This window comes from Anabas testudineus, chromosome 17 (assembly GCF_900324465.2).
Source record: "Anabas testudineus chromosome 17, fAnaTes1.2, whole genome shotgun sequence".
Taxonomy (NCBI): domain Eukaryota; kingdom Metazoa; phylum Chordata; class Actinopteri; order Anabantiformes; family Anabantidae; genus Anabas; species Anabas testudineus.
Genome location: NC_046626.1, coordinates 21,328,821 through 21,351,415, shown reverse-complemented (window position 1 = coordinate 21,351,415; position 22,595 = coordinate 21,328,821). Strand labels below are relative to the sequence as shown.

At 42.6% G+C, this 22,595-nt stretch overlaps 2 protein-coding genes across 2 annotated transcripts in view; one reads left to right on the top strand and one right to left on the bottom strand.

The window, feature by feature from the left end:
• Positions 1 to 3,622: 3,622 nt before the first annotated feature.
• LOC113172097 (uncharacterized protein C11orf91 homolog) lies at positions 3,623 to 4,284 on the bottom strand. The gene is made up of 2 exons (XM_026374926.1): positions 3,893 to 4,284; positions 3,623 to 3,711 (listed from the first exon to the last, which is right to left on the bottom strand). Exons 1-2 carry the CDS (start codon positions 4,266 to 4,268, stop codon positions 3,653 to 3,655), a joined length of 435 nt encoding a protein of 144 aa, XP_026230711.1. The 5' UTR covers positions 4,269 to 4,284; the 3' UTR covers positions 3,623 to 3,652.
• Positions 4,285 to 5,560: 1,276 nt separating this feature from the next.
• Positions 5,561 to 22,595, top strand: part of LOC113172098 (contactin-associated protein-like 4) — a 75,692-nt gene continuing 58,657 nt past the window's right edge. The window contains exon 1 of the mRNA XM_026374927.1: positions 5,561 to 5,833. Coding sequence (XP_026230712.1) covers positions 5,749 to 5,833 — 85 coding nt within the window. The 5' untranslated portion in view covers positions 5,561 to 5,748. The remainder of the gene's footprint in view (positions 5,834 to 22,595) is intronic.

The following is a 22,595-nucleotide window of genomic DNA, read 5'->3' as shown; positions in this document are numbered from 1 at the left end:
TGGTCCTGCACCAGGTGGATGTGACCGAACAAAACACTCAGCAGTAAATGTGTGTGACCGAGACACCAGACCGCCGTCTAACAGACACGCCTCCTTTGTCTCTTAATTTTTCATCATTTCGTCCTCTGAATCTTCTGGTTTCAGGCTGACCAGTAGTTTGTATCTAAACCCTCTGATGTTCTGGTCTGGTAAGGAGACGTGTATTCCCACAGCCCAGAGAGTATCATCATTGTCTGTCGTCCTATTTATTTAGCATTTTCTAGATGGACAGGTGGTACGAGCGAGGCGTGATATATTCTGTCACCAACTTATAATGTGTTCTGTCACTCCGCAGCCGGTTTCACAGCCCCTCACAGGTGGGAACAAACGAGAACTAACGAGACACATGACACCCAGGTGGGACAAGAACCCACAGGTGACCACCAAGTGTTAAAGACCTAATGTCTCTGTGGAGTCATCAAGTCGTTAACTGTCCCAGAGCAGGAATTCAGAGCTGCTGAAGCTTTTTGGACAAGTGAAACATCTTTAAGAACATAAAGAGAGTCCAGTGGCCAGAACACTGTGAACATATCACCATTTGATGGGATTTAGTGACATTTAGTGTAAATTTGACTAGACCACCTCATATTTAGACCCATAAATGTTGTTGTGTCTGTTTTCTAGGCAAAGATTCAATGTTTTCACCCTGAGCACGATTATTTACTGTCGTCTCTAACACTCTAGTAAATAATCTGTCTTTTTGATTCCACGGACATCAAGGCTGAAGAATTATCAAACCGCAAAATAAATATTTAGTAACTAAACATTCAATTACTATCAAGTCCCTGAACTTTAGTCACTGTTTGTTGAAGCCTCGTGTTCAGTTTTCTGTTTCTGTATTTATATATTAGTTTATATATTAACAGTGTAACTGCTCGTACAGAGAGTAACTAAACAATGACAATACACTATAGAGTCAACTGAAACACAAGGAAACGATGGTCAGTTGGACACTGGTGTGGCAGAGAAAAGACAATTTAACAGGCTTCTGTCATTTTTCATGTGTCCACACTCTACACACCAACCGGAGCTCTTCTTGTTCTCCTTGGTGTTTGCAGCCTACAGACCTGTATCCCAGCCAGCATCTGGTCAGCAGCAGGACAGGCTTTATGCCTCAGTTGATAAAGTTCTGTTCAGCGCCCTCTGTATCCCCGTTCTTTCACCCCTTTATCTCAAAGGCAGAGCTACACAACCACAAGCAGCTGTAATATTTCTTATGTGATAGGAAGCAGTTGTGCTTTTCCCAGAAAGCACAGCAAACATGCATTTAGCTCTGTGGACACTGTGTAACTCCGGTTGGTGTTTGACTTAAACGGCAGACAGACACAGAAGAGTTGACTTCCATCTGAAACTCGCCGGTTTCTTTCCCTCTTTTCTGGCTCCCAACAGTTTGATCTCTGCTCCGCTCTCAAAGAAACTCTGAGCGTCTTTTGTGTTTCAGCCAACTGGCCGGCTGGTCGTGCAGCAGGCCTCCAACAGTCTGCAGATCCTGCTGTGAATATAAAGCAGAGTCAGAGTGCATCAATCAAAAGCTTGTTCTGTTTAGTATTCAGCAAAAATACGAGTGTGGACTAAAAATAAAAAGATCAGGAACAACTCACGTTGTTCTTCATCAAACTGACTCAACATGTCAGACACTTGAAGACTTCAACATACTCCATTTTCTACTCATACACGTTCCACGGAGAGCTCACTGTGACTCCTGCAGCCTTTATTATTAATCATATGACAATAGAAAATGTTTAAATGGCAAAACCTGAGAGAGGCTTAAACAAGTGCCGGGCTCCACATGAACCCAGCAGGAGCACATCACTCAGCACGTGTGTGTGAGAATTCACAGTCTAAATAGAAAGTAAGGATTCATAATTAATCATCTAATCACACTTCATTCACGCCCCCCTCTCTCCCTCTCTGCTCAACAAACCTCCACTGATGATGATGTGATGCAGAAGTAACGCGCTGCTTCTCCACAGGAGTCACTGGAACCACTCGTTCCAAACCTGAACTTGGCAGGTCAGCAGACAGAAAATCCCCCGTGAGCCGTTTTTGACAGAACATGTTTGAGGAGAGTAGTGAGGGGTCTGCTGGGGCTCAGTGGTTGAATGAGTGCTTAATCAAATAAAAGACTTTCTGAGCTGTTTAGAAAATGTCTGTGTGGCTCGTTTGGCCGAGTGCGACTGAAGCCATCTGGACCCGAGTGGCACAAATGAACAGCTGAACCGGAACGATCGGTTTATTCTCTCACTCTTTTCCTTCCTGTGTCGCTCTTTGTGTTTATCTCTGTCTCTCTCTGTGTTTTTGGATTTCTCAGGTTCACATCATTTTAAAAATCTTCGTCTTGTCTGACTTGGACATAAACAGCCAGCTGGTTTCTCTGTGTGTGGTGTGAGCTCCGGGCCATCGAGGTGTGTGACGCTCACGCTGATTGTGTGTGTGAGTCAGTGCACGGCTTGATCCCTTGTTTCTTGACGCCGCTGCCTTCGGTTTTTATCGGATTCTCCTGCTGAGTTTGCTCTCAACAGGTTTTTTATCATGTGATTCCCCTGCTGTCTACAATCTCAGTAGGTTTCATTATCAGATTCCCCCGCTGACTCTCTCTGCATGGCTTCACCTCTCCTCCTGGGTTTTCTTGACCATTCATCATCGACTGAATGCAACCAAAAGCTTCTGTGTCATAAATGTATTCAGTTAATACTGACACCCGACCCGTCCTCAGGTTCTGTTTAACACACCGTGGTCTGAAACTCCTGCTTTGTGTTGCTTTGACCAACCTGTTGTTATTATAACATCTAAATGTAAGTCTCACTCCAAAACATCCACAATAATAGAAAAGTGCTAAATAAGAGAATTTACCGTTGGATTTGGTGCAAAAATAGAACAGATAGAATAGAAACTGATTTTATTTATTTATTTTCATTTGAATGAACTGACTTCACTGCAAATTTTTATAGTTTCAGATGTTTTAAGTGTCCCTGGGTTCAGGCCGTCACTCTGGATCTAGTTTTTAGTTGCAAATCTAATTATTTTATCATTATTTTGCAGCCCCTCACTCATTATTTTAATGAGTGAGGGGCTGCATTTGTTAACATAATGTTAACATAGAGTGAGTCAGTGGTTGGGAAGAGTGCAGGCGTTTAACGTGCAGGACTGACAAACCACAGACCAGAGTCAGGTTGGGTTCAGGTAAGAAAAGCACTTGAGGTCCAATCACCCAACACACGTTAAAACAAACTGTAAACAGGATCAAAAGGAAGATTTGGAACAAGAATTTCAACTGTCTGGAGTTTTTAGTTTGTCTGGAGTAGCTGCTAGTTCAGAGCAGCAGCAGGAGTCATTGTGGTTCATGTGAATCTTTATTTTTTGTGTTAGTCATTGTCGGCCCACTGGGTGTCAGTGTTTGTAATTGGGTTCATCAGTAGAGTTAGGAACCATCAGGCAGGTGGTTTTGGCGTCTTCGGTTCTCCTTGTTCCGTGTTTGTGTTTGTTGTGGAGTTGGTGGATTTGTGGAAAAGAGAAATCAAAATCAGCCCCTCGGTGGATTCAGGGTTAAAGTTCAAACAGACTTAAAACAAGAGCACTTGATATTTTAGAGGATGTATTTTGTCTCGTTTCTTTATTTCCGTTTTCTCCTCTGCTTCATCCTGCAGTATCTGATGTTCCTCAGATATGTATCTGAAAAGAGAAACACACCCACAGGATGAGTAACGGGACGTGACGCCCACTGTCTTGAACATCTCATTGAACTGAAGACACTACAGCTCTGTTTTCATCATCCACATCAGAGCTGCCACCTCTACACACTCTAAACCAGAACATTAACCTATCCAACAGCAGATGATTCTTATTGTCTTACACTGCGGGAGGCCTCGACTCTCTCCAATCATGCTGCATAACTCCATTTCCTTCAGCCTGATCAAGAGCTCACAGATCTCATCGTCCTCGCTCCATGAACCTGGACCAGGATCCTCTGCTGTCGCACAGAAGGCCTCCAGAGGTTGATAGTCAGACACCAACAAACCGCCTGATGTCGTCCGGGCTGCCGGAGCTCCGACCTGCTGAGTGGTGGAGCTGTTTCGATCGTCCCCATCAGTCCTGCTGTTACTAGAAGATCCTGCAGCGGAAGTGACGCGAGAGCTGAGCTGTTTCGACTTAAGGTAGAAAGGAGCCCACATGGTCGTGTCCCCCGTTGTCTCGTCATGGATGGAGGGGAAATAAGTGACAGCAGCCATTTTGCTCAGAGACGGCATCATTTCTGTTTAGATTCAAAGAGCAGAGCATCAGCTGTTCTAGAACCTGCTTCAGCAGCTCGATGCCACATGGAGAAGAGAACGCTCTTTCATTGGTGACACTTGTTTTTATTTCTGAGATGTAAAGATGTTTAGATGGAAACATTGGATCCAGAGTAACAGCATAGTTACTATATTATGGGGAAGGTACTTTATGACGTGGTTACAGAGGCACAACAGTAAGTTAGTGGAGCTCCAGACGTCACATGACTAGTTCAGGATAAGTGAGGATGAATTCAAGCTGCTGGAGTTTAATGTTCACATTTATTCCAAAAACACTGAACTGAAATATCACAACGCCCCTGGTGCTTTTCAGAGATATTCAAACAGGAGTTAGCAGCGTTATGAGCCTGTAGCTCCAGCTTGTACAGTAACATGACGGCATTTTCTAAAGCTGTGAAGCCAATCGACAGCGTTCTCCAGATACTTTGATTAAATTAATTAAATAATCTGTTCAGCTGGTCGTCAGACTTACACAGTTTACAACCAGGTGTTCACTTAATGTCATCATCATGTTCGTTTCTCCTTCAAAAAGACAATAATGCTAAATAATGCTGGTTCTTTATTAATGTGGATGGTTAAAAGAGTCCAGGAGGATTCTGGGAATAATAATACAGAGGGTGAGTGTCGTCAAACCGGACGGTAAGTGAACCATGACAGACAGAAGCTCGGACCACAGACCTGCAGCATCCAGATATATTGTCACTTCATCATATGAGAGACTTGTGAAAGTCTTATCAGTGCTCAATGATCACAACCTGTGGCCTCAGCTTGAGATCAGTGTCAGTGCAGATTACTGAGGAGTCACTAAACTAAATCTACATTTATTTATGTGGAGACAGAAGTTTACATGTCACTTCTGTAGCACGTTGCTGTGTTTGGTCGTTTTTTGTTGGTTTTGTTGCATCTTGTTTGTTTAATTGGTTGTTTTTCATAATTTGTTTGTGTTTTATTTGTGTGTGTATATATGCTGTGTGTGTGTGTGTGTGTGTGTGTGTGTGTGTGTGTGTGTGTGTGTGTGTGTGTGTGTGGTGAAGACTACTGTTTATATTATTTTATATATAACATAATATAATATCGTGTACATTGTGTAGACTTTGACTGCTCAGTGCATTCAGAGGCTCTAGTGTCGCCTCTTAAACCAGATCCAGCTCCTTCTGTTCCACTGGGTGTGAATGTGCGCACAGCAGCCGGCGCACGGTCAGTCCGAGTCCGCAGCAGGAGAAGCAGGAGTCCCGGACTCAGCTCAGCAGAGTCTCAGAAACTGAAGCTGTGACAGAGACTAACCCCCCCATCCTTCCCCTCGCTCCCCCTCATCTCTCCGCTCAGTCTCTCCGGTTTCTGGAGACCTCTCTTGGAGCTGGAGAGGAGAGGTCGACCGGCTCCCTCCTCCAGCCGCCGCCGGACTTCCTGCCGCCTCATCATGGATCTGTGGACCGAAGGAGTCGCGGGGATTGTGGCTCAGCTCGTCCTGCTGCTCTGCAGCTCGTGTGGGACAACCGGACAAGGTGAGCGCAGACCCGGAGAGGAGGCTTGAACCGGGGGGGGGGTCACCTTTCTGTGGATCGGGCTGTTAGTGTTTAAGGACAGGGAGTAAAAACGGAGGTTTCTGCTTTAGTGCGAATCAACGCTGGAAAAAGAAAAACAAAGATGATTAAAGGCTGATTTAATTTTCTCAGTTCATTTAAACTGGATTGAATTTAATAAATCTTTTCTCCGTTATTCTTTCAGACTCTTAGAATGAATCCAAACGGGACTTGTGAGGTTTCTGTAACTTTCACATGTCTCCATTTTATTATTTTCCATGTTTTAATGAATCTTTCATCTCTGTGGTCACAGTTCGTCCTACAGAGATTTGCTGCATAGAAACTGATTCTCGTTCTGTTCGTGTATGTTTGAACATGTTTGGACCAAACCCAGCATCAGTGTTTGAATCCCGTTCATCTGTGAACCGTCCTCATGTGTTTTGTGTCCTGGTCATTTGTTGCTGAGAGCAGCTTGATCAGCATCTTGGGACTGAGCCATGTTGGTGTGACAGAGGCTGGTTGATGGAGAGATGAAACTTATTTCCCTCTACATGTTGATGTTGTGCACAGAGCAGGTCAGAAGACGTGTCACTGTGTGATCAGTGGTGCATCAATCGTTGATCCCTCCACAGCTTCAGTCTCCACCACACCGTCAACTCGTCCTGTTTCTCGTTCATTTGATGTGTGCAGAACATCATCACTTGTCTCTGTGTTGCTGTAATGATGAATGATGATGATGATGAACGGCTCGTGATAAATTGAGAGTGAAGCAGGGAAACTGGAGCCACATTCATTCAGCCGGATCACAGAGAAAGTGTTCGTGTCAGATGTTTCTGCTGAAACATGTCACCTGAAAGATGCAGGAAAGAAACCTGCACTAAGAACCGACCACTGTGTCGTTTCTTCTTCCTCCCTCGTCCAGATTATCCGAGTCTTTCTCGTCTCCTGCTGCGTCTCCTTCTTCTCCTCGTCCACTTTCGGCTCATTGCTCTTTCCCTGCGTCAGCTTCTTTCCTCCTCCTGTGTCGTCCCGGCACATTTATCTGTTTGTCTTCACACCCACCGTCTTTCTCTTCTTCTCATTTGGTTCTGTCTTCATGCCTCTTTCCTCTTTCTTCTCTTCTGCCTCCTGCTGCAGCTGTTACTCCTTTATTTTTCCATCCTTTTCCAGTTTTTCTACCCTTATTTTCTAACTGGTGTTCACATGTATTCATCTGTTCCTCTCTGTGTATGCTCTCTCTCTCTCTCTCTCTCCGGCTGATCACTGCGGTTTCATAGCTTTCATCTGAACATGGTTAGATTTGGTTTGAGAGTCGCACAGTTCTACTTTCTATTTGATCTTTAATGGTCCTGTACAGGTGATTTCACTCATTGTGTCTGATTACCCCTCTGCCTGTTGATGGTTGGTGGAGTCCTCTGACTTCATCTACAACTAACAATAGTAAAATAAAAATATTTGTGTGATCTTAGCATCTGTAACAGAGCAAACAGGAGAGTCAGGAAGAACAGGCAGTGTATGTGAAAACACCTGCTCAGGTCAGAAATCAGACGGTTGAATTACCTCAGAAACCATTTGTCCAGCGTCAGGGCAGAGGGGCCGTAGAGCTTGAACAGTGTTTACTAGACAACTATCAGTGACACTTTATTTCCTGTTTGTTACCTGAACAAATAAAAACATAAAATCTAAAATTAGCCTAAAGTTTAAAAAGAGATAAAAGTCATTCTTAGATTCTCAACTTTTGATGTCAGACAGAAACCAGAGCGCTCTCTATCTATTCTCATCCCAGCGTGATTCATTCATCTCATGCTGAGCTCAGACGGAGCAAATAAAGAGCTCTACGCGAGCTCTCACTGAATCCTCATTCAGACTTACACCCTGAGGAAAAAGCTGCTCAGAGACAAAATTGGGATTCTTGTTTCTTGTTTCTTGTTGTCTTGTTTTTCATTAGTTCTGTTTTGACTGATTCTCCTAAATGTCACTAGGAGATGAGAGTTATCCTCGAGTTAGAGGTAGATTCTACTGTCTGTGGTTCAGTAAATGCTGTGGTCGTCCACCAGTCGCGAGGTTGGACCTTCACTCCTCAGGTTCTCCTGTGTTCTAACGTCTGAATGTCTTTGGATGAGACGTTTAACTCCAACTCGTTCCTGGTTGTTCGGGCACAGCAGCACTGCTGAGTGGGAATGGGTGAATGAGATTAAGATTTCCTGAGTTGTGCATCTAGACTTTAATTTGCTCCATAGGAGCTCTAGTTTCTGGGAAGAATAGGATGGCCAGCAGCTGTGAGGAGATGAAATGAACCAAGCCCTCAGGAACAGCGCTGGGTGGTGAAGCAGTTTTTGTGTCGTGACCAAATTGCTCTTCTCCTGTGTGGACTCACTCTGACCTGAAAACACTTTCTCTCACACACAGTCACTGGTGAAGAAACAGCTCTGAACTGGTCAAGATCTTTTTCTTAGGGTCACAAACAGAAATCACTGCTTGGTTAAATGATGTTATGGATTATACATGTCTGCTTTTTGTGGTCAGAGGAACTCCCAGGTTTCAACCTGGTGAATTTTCTTTGTTAGCATGAGTTTTTCAAAATGCTAAACCATTCAACATCTTGTGTTGAGGAAATCCATACTTTCCTCCTACACCCACTAAGAACACCATCCTGCCCACTCTCTCAGGTCAGCGCTCTGCTCGAGGTTAATCCTCGAGGTGAGGTCGATATGTGTCATGGAAGTGAAAATAACTTTTCCCAAAGATGAAACCAGAAAACAACAATAACTACAACAGGTCAGCAACAGACTTTGAACAATGTTAGTATCTGTGCACGGCACTTGACAGACGACTGTTTTCACAACCTGTCCCAGTAGACAGCAGGATTTTCAGCTCGGTTGTTGCTGTAGGACGATTTCCACTGTAGTTCAACCCACAGGAAGACTTCTACAAACTGGCCAATCAGATCGGAGCGGGATAAGGAGACGACGCAGGAGCTCGAACGAGTCTTTTTAGTCTGAAGGCGAGAATTAACAGGCAGCTAAACTTGAAAATCATGTAACGATGTATCAGAATAAAATCTGAACTTTAAATATTTTGGCTCCTTTAAGAAACTCACCACAGATTCACTGACAGCTGATACCCTGTAAACACGGCTGCATCTAAATTAAATATGAATTCACAAACATGTTTAACAGCTTGTGATATTTAAACCTGGCGATTAAAATATGTTTAATCAGTTTGCTCTCGTGGTTCAGAGATCAGGGAGAAACAACAGAGATCAGTACTCAGTACTTGTTGGTGCAGCTCTTGTTGTAATCAGTGTTTTTTTGCTGTCTGAGCCTTATTTGTCCTGTAGGCTTCTCTTTCTTTACTTTGGCCGCTCTCTCTTACTGTATCTCTCGGTTTATCTCGCTCTCTCTAACCCGGCAGCACACTCATCATGCATGGACCATAAACCACAGCAGCATAATAAGCTACGACTGCAGAGATGGTGGAATCCCAGCAGCAATTTTCAGACAGAGCTCCACATCTCCATCTCGCCCAGAGACAGTTCACTGTTCATTATGAAGGTGGTGCTAAATGACAAGTAGGTAGAAATACATATTTTAACAGTAACAGATACGATGACTTGTTAGCAGGAGCAGTGAGTCACTGGAGTTCACTGCGGATTCAAGGAAGTCAGTGTGTGAAACAGCTGCCCGCAGGGCCGTAAAGTCACTGTGCGTTTAATCTCCCTCCCAATATTACGACATGAAAGACTCACTGTGTGTTTAGCAGCTCCGAGAGCAGCGACCAAATGACTGAAATGTAAATTTTAAAATTGCCTTTGAGCTGCCAGAAACTGTGAATAGATGTTTAGTCATTTGTGCTGTAGGTTTAAGTGTCAGTCTTAAAGGGAGAAGATGAGGCGTTCCTTACAGTTCTTTTCTCATAGTAAAAAAACTAAATGATTTTCCAAAGGTTTGGAAACACTATAAGTAACGATTCTTTCATGTAAAGTTTTCTATTTCTGTCTGAACATTTCGTAGCTTAGATAAAGGCAGGTCACTGTAAAAATGCATATTTAAGGTGCAGCCTTTTGGGCTCCACATCTTCAGAAACACAGATGACCCACATTCTGTCCTGTACCTGAATGCACCAGGATATTTTGTTGAGACGCTTGTGAGCTGCTGTGGTAACATGAGGCATTTCAGTTTTACATCATAGGATGAAATATTTTCAGCATGTCAGGGGGTGGGAAGGAGGAACGTAAACACGACCAGACACCTCCCACACAAAAAAGAGGAACACGTGTCCCTTGTTTCTGTGTTTGAGTCAGTTCCTGATCAGCCTGTCAGCAGTGATGGAGAAAACTGAGCTTCGACGTCACCATCCTTCAGTGTCTGGTGTTTGATCCCTGAAGTTGTGTTCTCGGTTTGGTTCAAACCTCAGTTGTGTTTGTCATGTGTCATCAACAGGAATGACCTTTACTTTGTACTGTCCCTGAATCCCTCACTACAAGGACGACCTAAACCCTCTCTGACTTGTCAGACACTGAGGCTGATAGGTGTGGGTCCTTAAACTGTATTCCATTTAGGAAGTATTAATATGTGGGAGACTGCACTGTGAGGCTCACAGTGGGTTGTGTGGGGAGGAGGGCGTGTGTCTCAGTTTCAGAACCGTCACACCTCTATATGTGGGTCCAGGTGTAGAGCTGCTCTGTCTCGGCACCTGTTGTTCTGTTAGCTGGACGATCAGAGTGTGTTTCCACTTCCTGTGTTGTTCAGTCTTTTTGAGCAGCTGTGGTTCTGGAGGTTAACAGTCTAATAACCAGTAGTGTTGGCTCCTCTCTCTGATTCACTTCTGTGTATGTGTCCAGATGACTGCATATAAAACCTGAACCTCAGAATCACTTGGTGTTACAGCGACAGCTCAGTATGATGTATGATTGTCTTCCTCAGTTCTTCACTGTGACGTCTGTGAGTCAGCTGAGAGCTGCAGGTTGGAAACAGGCTGGACTCACTTTGTATTTCAGAGATCTCAGTTGATGTTCTCTGAATAAATGTATTTCGTTGTTCTTCACATGGAGCCACTTGATAGTCTGCTGTGTCTCTAATTGTGCCCTCAGATATTCTTATTGTCTTATGACTTGTTTTGTTCTGATTTATTTCACTGGTCCCCTGAGAACTTTATTCCTGTATTAATTACTGGGTTTAATAAGCTATGCTGTGTTGTCTGTTGTTCCTCTTCTGCCTTTAGAAACTCTTCCTATTCTTTGATTTGTTGCTTTTCTCCCCTTTGAATAATGTTTATTTTGTGATCTTCAGTGTATATTAGTGGATATTATAAGTACGAAAGTAACGTTTCCACTAAGAATATAGAAAAATAACTTAATGTTGTACTTTTACTTTGTGCTAATATAAACTAAAACAGATCAAGATGCGTTATCTAACCTCTAAAGATGTGCATTAAGGACTTTATCTGAGGGTCCACTTACTGCCATTACTGTTCACACAGCTGTCGCTGTCAATCCCTCAGTTGCAGGATGTGCTGATTTGATGCTGTATGTTGCTCTCCTCACTACAGATTTAAAATAATTTGATTTGCCTGTTGTGTCTTAATGTATGTGACCTGCTCATTATGCTGTAGTCTCTGTGTTACTGCTTCATTGGTTCAGGACAAACTTATCACCAACTAGACAAAAATCTAAAACGTTATTTTTGCTGTTACATTTAATCCCTCAGTGAAGTTGAAGGAGTACATTTCAGAAATGTTATTAAGTCTAAAATCATTTCACTTCATTTCCCTGAGCGTCTCTCAAATTGTTCTCTGTGGTGTTCAGCACATGTGTAGGTGGGTGGAGTGATTCTGATGAAGTAATGAGCTTCCAGTGGAGAAAACTGAACAGTGTAGAAAGAACAGAGAACAATGTTGGAGCGTGCTGCGCTCAGTTGTTCAAATTATATTGAAGCTTCTGAAGAGGCTTCTTTAGGTGCAAAATTAGTCTCGTATGATGAATTCCTCTGTGTGTGATTGCTAAACACTGGTGCAAAGTGCTGATTCTAGAAAGAAGCTCTTGGTGTAAATATGTGCAGTAACTGCTGAATGATTTTCTATAGACGCCGTTTACATTCAGTCACATTCTCGGGGACAACAAACAACAAAAGCTTTGATTTTACGTTTTATCACAAGTGCAGTTGGAAACTCTGTAGTAAAAAATCTAAGTGTATGAAAAAATCTATTTGGTTACCGTGGTGCCATGAAAACTCACGACATGACCGAGGAGCAGTTCAGTTTAATGTGAAGAAGAATTAGATACAGAGAGAAGCACAGAATCACTGTCAGACAGGTAATAAACATAAAGTCTCTTAATGCAGAGACTGACTGGTGTGATGCTTCACGTCGTCTTTGTCTGATCCAAAAAGTGACACTTGAACACAGCACAAAGAGCCAACAGCTAACAGGCAACCAGCTGTGTGAAATACATCTCCATACCAGCAGGTAGCTGTCGTCTGTGTTCAGGGAAAAGTAGAAACTGCACATGTACGAACTTTAACAAAGCTAAACTGACGGCTCACGGGGCGATCAACAGGGCAGCGTCCACATGGAAACATGGTGTTTGATTGACTTTATGCACAAAGACACAAGCTTCAGGTTAACTTAAAAGAAAAAAGAAATTCCTCCTAAACTAATCAGATCCTATCCCCAGGATCTGATGGAGCTTCCCTACTGCTCCTTCCTACCTCGAGGTGCGGTTGATGTGATGTTACAGACGTCAGTAAACGATGCACCTCTACCTTTAGAAGGATTCAGCTACAGCGACGACGACGTGTCTCTGTGCACAGATGATGTGTTGACTGATGCACAGCAGCTTTTTCCTTAATGCATTTGTCCTGATTTGATTTCCACCAACTCCTAAAGGAAATATTTGATTCTTTAGATTTTAGCTTCACTGTGTCTGTAACTGTGTCTGTGTCTGTGACTCTTTCTGCTGTTTGGTAAGAAATACAGATACAGAACACATTTCAAACTACGTACAGTCATTAGACCAGTGAGCAGTGCAGCTTCACAGAAGCAGACCCTCCCTTCCTTCTGTTTCCTCTCTCCAGTCGTACGTGATGCTCATGTACGACTGGAGAAAACCGAATTAACACAGGAAACAATTTATTCAGTTCATTGATCTTCACAGCGATGCCACATTTATCTAGTGCCATTATATCATATTTTCAAATGTAATTAGCTAATTAAATAATAATTCCACCATTATATTTGTAATCATGTAATGAAGAGCAGGTAATAACGTAAACAGGATGTACATAGAAACTGTTCTGATTCAGGATGGATTAATACGAATAAGAAGGAAAACCAGGACGAGATGAGTCAAAATGAAACTTCAGTGTTGACTGTGACAGAAGTGGTTCACTGCAGATAGACAAAGAAAAGTTAAACAGTTAAACAAGGTGAATCAAACAGAAGAGAAACTCTGTGTCTAACTAATATATTATCTGTCACTGGGCACTAATGCAGCACAGATTGGCCAACATACAGTAAATATGCTTCTTAAGTCTTTGTTAGACTTTGTTCACTTTATCAATCTGTTACATGTGGTGCTGTAAAACACACAAAGAGGATTTTAGTCCCAGTTTTAGTTGTATGAGTAGAAGAGGCTTCAGATTACATTTCCATCCAGTGTGATGATGGTTAAGATACAGAGTTGAGGAGAAATCAGTATTTCGCACAGGGACCTGTTCAGAGTTAGAGGACGACCAGATAAATAAAGTCATTAGATGGACTGAACGTTGAGGGCACGGCTTGAGAGGACGGCTGAATGGAAATCACTGTCAGCAGCAGCTGCAGGAAGCCAAATTAAAACCAAAGAACTTATCTCCAAGATGTGAAAGCTTTTGTACCCAGAGGAGACGCTGCCATTTAAAAGTCATAACTAAAACCAACGCAGCTTCCTGAAACCAATAAGCTGTCCTTCTGCTGTTCACTCTCCAGAGAGCTCACCTACAGTACAGTACATCATTCACTTCATAATCGTGCACGGTGACTTCTCTCTGCACATCATTGTTTCAGTGCTCTGTCAGTGCCGGGGGCAAGGTCTGGCTAAAGCTTTTTATCAGAGAGGAGTGAAGGCACTAGAATATATCCTGAGAGGGTACGATTGATATTTGTGCTTCCTCACTTACAATAATTCAGTGTTTGACCAGCAGATGCTTCTATAAGTGGAGTTGTCTCGTTAATGGCTCTTTAGCTGTCATTACTACGTCTTTAGATACAGAGATGCCCCATAAAAACAGGATGTGTCTCATAGCTGTTAGCATTTGTTTTATCCATCTTCTTCCTCGTTCCTTATATCTGGTGCTTCAGTTTTTTGTTTGGCTCTCTGGTGTCTGCAGCACAATTGTTTATCAGTGCATTTTTGGACCTTTTTCGTCCCTGAGGGCTACTTGGAAAAAGACCATCCCACTGTCAGCTGACCCAGCATGAACAGCGAGAGTTCACCTGTCAGGTGTTGTTCTGCAGACTAAACAAGTCGTCTTAGCGGTGCAACTAACTAACAGGCTCGCTGCTGCTAAGATAAATTATAAATAATAATAATAATAAATTGAACAATGATGATGGTTTGTTATAAAAGAGTTGAGTGAAACTAAATTCTGGAACCACATTCAAACCCTTTAAGCTAATACCTGTGATGTTCTCCGTGTTGTCTGTTTATTGAACCCTTGACATCCATCATTTGTAGTAATGACCTGTAGACCGGCTAACAGCACGTTAACATTTAGGTAAAAGGTGGCACATATTGTGTTAATGCAGAACTCCTTATGATCGGGTTTAAAGGTTATAAGTTTAAGAATATTTCATGTTTGAGCTAAAAGAAGTTGGAAATTCTTGTTGAAACTACCACGACCTTCATCGATCCATATTGTTTACTTCTTCTCAGCTTCAGGTAGCCTTGAAAGAAATGTTTATTATTTGAACACCTGTATGGAGCAGACAGAAATCAGAAGCACAAAAAACCTCCTCAACCCTTGTTTTGTTTAATTTAACACCTGAACAGTGAATACGTTTTGTTTCTTGTGTGACAGACGTAAATGAAAAATAAGATGATTAGAGATAAAAAGGCCCAGGTTGTCTCTGATATTGTAAAATCTAACTCACCTCAGTCGTGTAGGTCTACGTGAAGGTCACCTCAGCTTGTCTAAAACCCTGCAGCACTGGATCTCAGTCAGCTGCAGTGTGTTGGGGAATCAAAACACAAGATGGACAGTTCAGGTTCAGTCAGAAAGAGGAGAGTGTTTTCATGTTCTACCGTGTGAGTTTTAGAAGGTAGCTGCGTTTCCCTGTTGTTTAGTGGTACGCAGTACATGTGTACGAGTCAGAAGACTGGGAGGATTAGGATTAGGAGAGTCAGCAGCTTTGTTATTTTAATAGGTTCTGTTCAAATAGGACCATGATATGTTTGTGGTTATGCTCATTAATAATAAACCGTACATCCAAACCTGCAGTTCAGTTTCTGAACAGTAATCAAAACCTTGTTCAGAAAACACTGAGTATTTTGCAGCTCTACACGAGGGTTTCATTTCTATACGCTCAGCTTCTTGCTCTCTGTCTCATCCTTCTTCCTTGAGGTATTTATCTCTCCTCTGAGCTGATGCAGAGCCACTGGAGTGTGGACCATAATCACAGCCTAATGACAGATAATCTGAGGAACTCTAAATTACTTTAATCCTCGCCTTATGATAGATAACAACACCACAGACCTACTGTGTGTGTGCTGATTTGCATTTTGCCGTCGTCCCTGCTGTTTAAATGATTGTGACTCACTGGTTCCTCTGAGTCACCACATTTCCAGTCCAGCTAATAAAATTTAAACTTTGTAGTGGGTTTTACTTTCTGTGTGCAGAGAGAAATGAAGCCTCCTGTCCTGCCTGTTTAAAAGCTGTGTGTGGATCAGTTCCCCTGTGATTCAGCTTCGTGAGGACTGACATGACGGGCAGGTTGTCAGGTTTTCTTTGCTTTGACCTTGGTGACCAGCGTCTCAGCTATTAGTCTATAAGATCTGTATGGTTTGGTTACGCACATACTGGTGTTGGTGGAAAACTTAGATTATTCAGCTGCTGCAGGCTGTGTAGGGATTTAATATGAGTTACAGTAAATTACTGAGGTGCTGGAGGCTGAATGGCAAAGTCAGGGCTGCTATTATTCACCCAATGAAGGCTGTTGGTGCCTTTAGAAAGGTTTGGCTATTTAAGCTGACGAGGCTCCTGGGAAATATTAGAGGTTTCATTAAGTTCATGAAGCCTCATGGAAGACCCTTCATCTCCAACAGGGGTAATCTAGTGAGGAAAATTCTGAGGATGGGGCAAATTCTGCTGCTGTTTCTCAAAGGGATGTATTGGTCTTCAGTGAGCTGGTTGTTTGCACAGAGAAAAACAAAGCCATTACCATTTGGGTGAAGAAAGTGAAATTCATGATTCATGAGAAGGCACCGTGAGCGACGATGAAGAAAAAGGAAAGTAGCTCAGGACAAACCCCTTCATATTTCTTCTTTAATGTGATTTATGGATATGTGCACAGGCAAAGTGGAGCCATGAATGGGATCTGATGAAGTCAAGGTTAGAGAATGAACGTGGATCCTCTGGTCATGAATCTGGATTTATTAACCCATGTACTGTAGGTAAGTGGCTGAGAGACTCCCGCACTCCATCCATTTGATATTAGAACCTGCTGGACCGCTGCATTTGTTCAATACTGTCCCCAGAAGAAGTCTGGCTCCCAAAAAATGAAGCCATTCATCAAATGGAGCTGTCGTCATTGAAGATGACTTGTTGTCATTTCAGATATAGCTCTCGTCTGCAGAGGTCATGATACTCCATCATTCAGGGACAGTAGACTCAAACAATAGATGGATTTTACAGTTACAACTGTTTCCAGCAGCTACTACATTAGTTATGACTGTCGTAATTTAATATTATAGTGAAGTCGTTAGCGTAGTCATTAGACTAGAGGTCACCGTGCTCTTTTATTCTCTATTACAGCTGAGATGAACCTTTGGTGTAAACACTGCATGTTACTCCATTAAACAATAGGAGTGAGACCACCTGACATCTGACATGACTTGTATACTTCCTGTTACATTTTAGAACCTGCACCTGTAGATGGGATATTTCTTATACAGTAGACATAGGAAGGAGTTAAATACGGTCGAATAGCATTTAAATTTAGCCTGAATATTCTCAACAGGTTTTATTAAGTTTAGTTTGATTCAATATGAATTTTCCACTGCGTAGTACACAGGGCTAAAGGTCTGTGCAGCTCCTATTCTAGTGGTGATGGTCCTGTCAGTTAGAGAGGGTCTGTCAGTGGTCAGCCTTAGAGGGAGGTATGGACCAGACATCATGGAGATTTGGACTGTGATGGAAATATGAGGGCGTTCTCCACCGAGCCTCCGTCCCTCTGTCACACACACATGCTCCCTGGATGGAGTCAGCAAAAAGAAAGTTTGTTTTCCATACACTTATGGAAAAGTGGACATCATGCTGTCTTATTAATGTCAGCGGGATGTTACCACTGCCACCATCAGCCACACAACTGACAGCTTTTCATCTTCTGGTCTTGCAACATGTTTTTGCTGTGGTCCTGCAGGACTCTTTTCCACCCACTCCTTCACCTTTCAGCTCCGTGATTCTCTGGCTGAAATGAACCTCGGGACTCAAGCTCTCACCTAAAGTTTCCTTGTCACCTGGACTACACCTTTTTTTAAATCTAGTATTCAGCTATTTTCTGCTGCAGTTATGAATCTTTCTGTTCTGAGTTTCAAGCCAACCTGAGCTTTAGAAGTTCTCTGAATGAGAGCCACTAATTTGTTTTGTGGGATAAATAATAACTAGAAAAGCTCTACGTCACAGGTTTTAGATTATTGCACTGAGGTTGAATGTTGTTCTTGTGCATGTGTGGGTTTCCTCTGGGCTCTCAGGTTTTCTCCTGCAAAGCAGAGAACAAGTGTGAGTGTGTCTGTCTTTGTGTGCGATTGGCTGGCGACCTGTCCAGGATGTTTCCCATTTTTTTGCCCATTCACAGCTGGGACTGGCTCCAGACCCCCTGCTAGTCTGGGAATAATGCTTGAAACTTTATTCTGCACATCAGCTCTGTTCATTACCTACCTGAAGCTTTCTTACTTGCAGGAATACAATGATTGCACCTACTGCGTCTTGGATTAACATCTGCATATTGACTAGTTGACATGGTCAAATGCTTGTTGCGGTCCATAGTCTCAGACTTTCTGCATCCTCACCTGAACCATGTTGCCTCACCAAACGTTTTTCCCAAACAGTATTTTAACAGAACAGTAACAGAACTGGGTGCTCTAGCATAACAACACACAACATAACATAATGAGCTTTCCTACACTGACTGTTTTAAGTACTTAAATACCATATAGTATATGTAATAATGTGTTGGCTCGTACAAACACATCAGTAATTTAGCATCAATTAAAACATTCTACTGTATTAACTTCATGTTGTCTGAGTAGAGTCTAATAATCCACAGGAGATCAGTGCACATACATGACTTCCACGTGTCCACGTTAAGCAGTGAGATAGATGCTGATCACACTTTAATGTCGTCCGTGTTGTGTATTTCTATGAACCCGGTGACACAGCTCTGCTGCCTGCTGCTCTGATATTGTGAAGCATGAAAAGAAACAGGGTCGGTCGGTTTGTATTAGAGAGGACGACAGAGCTGAGTCAGTGGCCATTAAAGGCAGAAGGAAAAGGCTGAATTTCAACACAACAAGACAGAACTGAATCAGAGCTTGAAACTCTGAGGTGAAACAGAGGAGGAGGTGGGCAGTGTTCGAGAAAAGGAAAGAGGACTGTGAAGTACAGAGTAGAAACTTTAGGGGTCTGGTAGTATTCCCTCTGCTGCAGTGACATTTTCTACTTCCTTTCACATTTCATCCTTCACTGACTCCACTGTACGTGTGTGGTGGCTTTCTGATTTGCTTTCTGGATGCATTGGCTCACATCTTGGAGATGTGACTTCATGATGTGAAGGAGGAGGTGGAGGAGGATGACAGGAAGGACAGCAGGTTTGAAGGAAGGTGACGAATGCTGAAGGCTGAAGATAAGAGCGCAGAGAAGACAGGAGGGATGAAGAAGAGTAAAGACGGGTGATAAGAAAATACGTAGCTAATAGATTCCACAGTCTGTTTCTCTGCTGTAATGTTCTCAACTACTTCTACAATTTCCCTCCACTGCACTGGTTTAACCTTTTTCCAAAAAGGAACAGATTTGCTCCATTACTGTTTATGTTGGTGTCAGTGATTCCTCGAACAACACGGACGGACAGAACTCGGATTTGAAGAAGACATGAAGCTCATTTCTGAGTTTATTCACAGTCACATTTGATTTGATTTGCTGGAGTTGAGTTGTACCACACTGTGGAGAACACTGTCACCTACCTTTACATTTAACCTACTTCTCAAAGTTACTGCAGGGACCCCATATCTCGACATGTCCCCAGACACTGAAATCCTGATGTCCAATAGAAACTCTAGCTGTAGAAACTGCAAGAGGCTAAAACTGGGCAGAAGAATTAGAAAAGAAGGAGAACGAGGGTAATTAAGGAAACGGAAATGATTCCATGAAAACAAGAAGTTAATCTTCCTGCTATACTCAGATCATTTCAGTTTAATATTTTATTATAAGTGATCATGTGGTAATGTTTTGAGTTGAATGTGCACAGAGCGTTTTTACCAAATGCATTTTATTAGTATGACTTGTTGTCAATTGTCGTTCTGTAAATTGTGTTGCTTTTCGTATCCAGTTGTCAGTCTCCCCAGAAGTGAAACCCTCCTAAACCATGGTTACAGTACAGGACAAAAACCCTGCAGTGTTACCCAGCTCACAGCTGAACTGATGTCACAGCTCCGTCAGAGCGCTGTGTCTTTGGGGAACAGTGAATAGCTGCAGCAGTTTTGCAGGTCTCGACCGGTCATATCACCACAGCGTGATAAAGTCTACCCCTGGCAAACCAAGCAGCAGAAAATTCAATTTCTCTGTGTATTATCACCACAGAGATAAAATACTCCAAGCTCCAGCAAAAGATTAAATTTAAGGCAGGCAGAGGACAAATGTGTATTACTGGTACATACAATCCTCTGCTCTCAAACCACCGTCATCAGTAGAACCAGCATTTTTCTGCAGAGAAAAAGTGGATTGTCTCTGTGGCGCGGCGAGTGGTTTATCACTTTAATGTCGGAGTTCTCTGAAAACCCTCCTGTGTTTTCTTCAGTTGATCCAGGACTTTTAATTTACTTAGGTTCTTGGATTAAAGTTCCAATTTCATATCCAGTCACAGGAAGATGTGATCTACAGTCTATGACGGGAAATATTCAGCTCTATATCCTTCATTTCTATCACTAATTGGGATTTTTCACCCCAGCTCATCCCAATTATACGATCCTGTGGAGGTTTAGTAGTTCAGAGTAGACGTTCTGCATCAGTGGTTTCTTCTGTGACTGCTGTAAAGGACAGACTGTCTCCTCTTAAGCAGTCTTTCTGTCTCTCGCCTCAGGAAGGCTAAGCTGTGAGTGTTTGAGAGGCAGGAGAAGATAGAGATCATCAAATTATCTGCACAGAAGTTTTTTAAAGAGCACTTAACTTCTAGTGCCTCTTGAGGGAGGACGGCTATAAAGTAAAACTAAGTAGATGCTGTGGCTGCAGCTCCTGTTTTGGTTTAGTGTAGGTGTAAAGGAGCTACACACACACACACACACACCTCCATAGGTTTTGGAGCTGATATAAATGAGGATTATTGCTGGTTGTCTGGTCTCCACAGACCAGCTGTTGAAGTGAACGTGTAAAGGAGCTGTCTAATGTGTGATCTTCATAGCTCGGCTGTTCCAGAGGCTCCAGCTGGCCTCAGCTTACGAGAAGCATGTTTTACCACACCTCAGTAATATATTTCTCTATATGTCTCTTCTTCTAGCCTGGGCAGCTCTCCAGAGGACCACAACTGTGGTTAGTAGATTAAAGATGCATCTGAAGTCTTTAAACAGAGGAGCTGAAGATGTGCAGCGGTCCCTTGTGATGATTTGAGGGTTAATGTAACATGTATGTAGTGCCCTACAATCCTCAGCACTGACAATCACACAGAATCAGGATCAGCATAGTCTCACAGCAGGAACATATATACAGTGTGTTCCAGAAGGAACAGACAGAAATAAGGCAGCTGGGGCAGAACCAGATAGACAGTCTGGCGTAAACTAGATGTTCGTTGGATGGGAAAAATACTGAGGGGAGTGTTGAGGTAATGGGAAGCAGGTGTGCGGGTGGGAGTCACTGTGAAGCACAGTGTCTCTCTAGGAGACACCAGAGTTGCATATTTCTGTTCTACTTCAGTTCTGGAGCCAGAAGAAAGTATTGAGCTGGACAGTTTATTTTCAGTTGTGACCCGATTACTGAAAACTAGAACACTGGGTTAGTTACATCATCACTATGCAGCTTATGCTCCACGTTTGTTCGGTTCTTTGTCTCTTTGTACAAACATCATTTTAGTCTCTGAAACCTTTTTATAAAATGTTAAATGAATGATGTGCAAGTTGGGGCTTCAGCCTTTGACCTTCGACAAACTGAACAGATTGTGGGTGAAAGCATCTTAAACCTACAGTAGGAACAGTACAGTGCTGTTCAATGATAAAATGTTCCCTGTTAGTCTCACTCCACCGGGCTCAGTAGGTATCATGTTGATATGTTAGCAGCAGAGCAGTGGACGACCTGCTATAGGGCCCTAAAAAGACTCCAGCACTCATTTGCATAAAAGCAGTTTGTAGTATGAGCTCATCTACTGGTAAAGTGTCGTTTTAATTGTACAAATCCCCAGTGTCCACGTCTGTGTTTCATTTTGGAAATAAATTAGATCGGCAGAGATGCCTGGATGATAATATTGGATGGGAATATTCTCGTACCTTATATTTATTTGAATGACAGAAGAAAATTGCATTTCGCACCAAACGTTTTTTTTCCCTGGAGACTTGCTGCTCTCTTAAGAAGGCAAATATATTGAAATTATTTACTTAGTGCTGCTGCTAAATGAGCAGACGTTTAGTTCTACATTCCTCCTCCTGGAGCTGTTAGTACGAGCCTCAAGCATCGCCTCCAAATCTGCATAATTCTGGTTATGATCCAGAGTGAATGTTCTGGGGGTTTCAGCCATGGTTGAACTCGACTCTGGTCAAAGTCGTTTCGACTCCGTCTGTGTTCATAGGAGTTAAACCTGGTATTTTAACGATGAAGGGATTTTTAATGCTGCTGTGATGAAACCTATCACTGATCACTTCATTTGGTTGATGTCTGTTTCCGCTCCGTGTTCCCTCCATGTTATAGAGTGGTGTGTGAACAACAGGCTGTGTTCCTGCATGTACATATTGTGCCGTGCGCAATGAGCTCATTATGTGTTTATCGAGCTAGATGGCACTTTATTGTCTGAAGGACGTATGCAGGAGTTTGTCTGACAGCTGTTATTGTTGCTGATGGCCCCCAGAAGTGAAAGGTGCTGAGCTCTTGAGTTTGGAAGATGTCACACAGTCGGACAGTTTCCAGCCAGAGGCGTCTTTCTGTAACGGGTCAACTATCCAATGCTCAGATTAGATTTAGGCTAAAATTTGACTTGACTTGACGAGTTAGGTTAAAAGAGTCTAAAATGAGTAATGATTAATGTTTTCTTACCTAAAACCTTTAAACCAGAGGATGAGTTGGAGACTGACAGG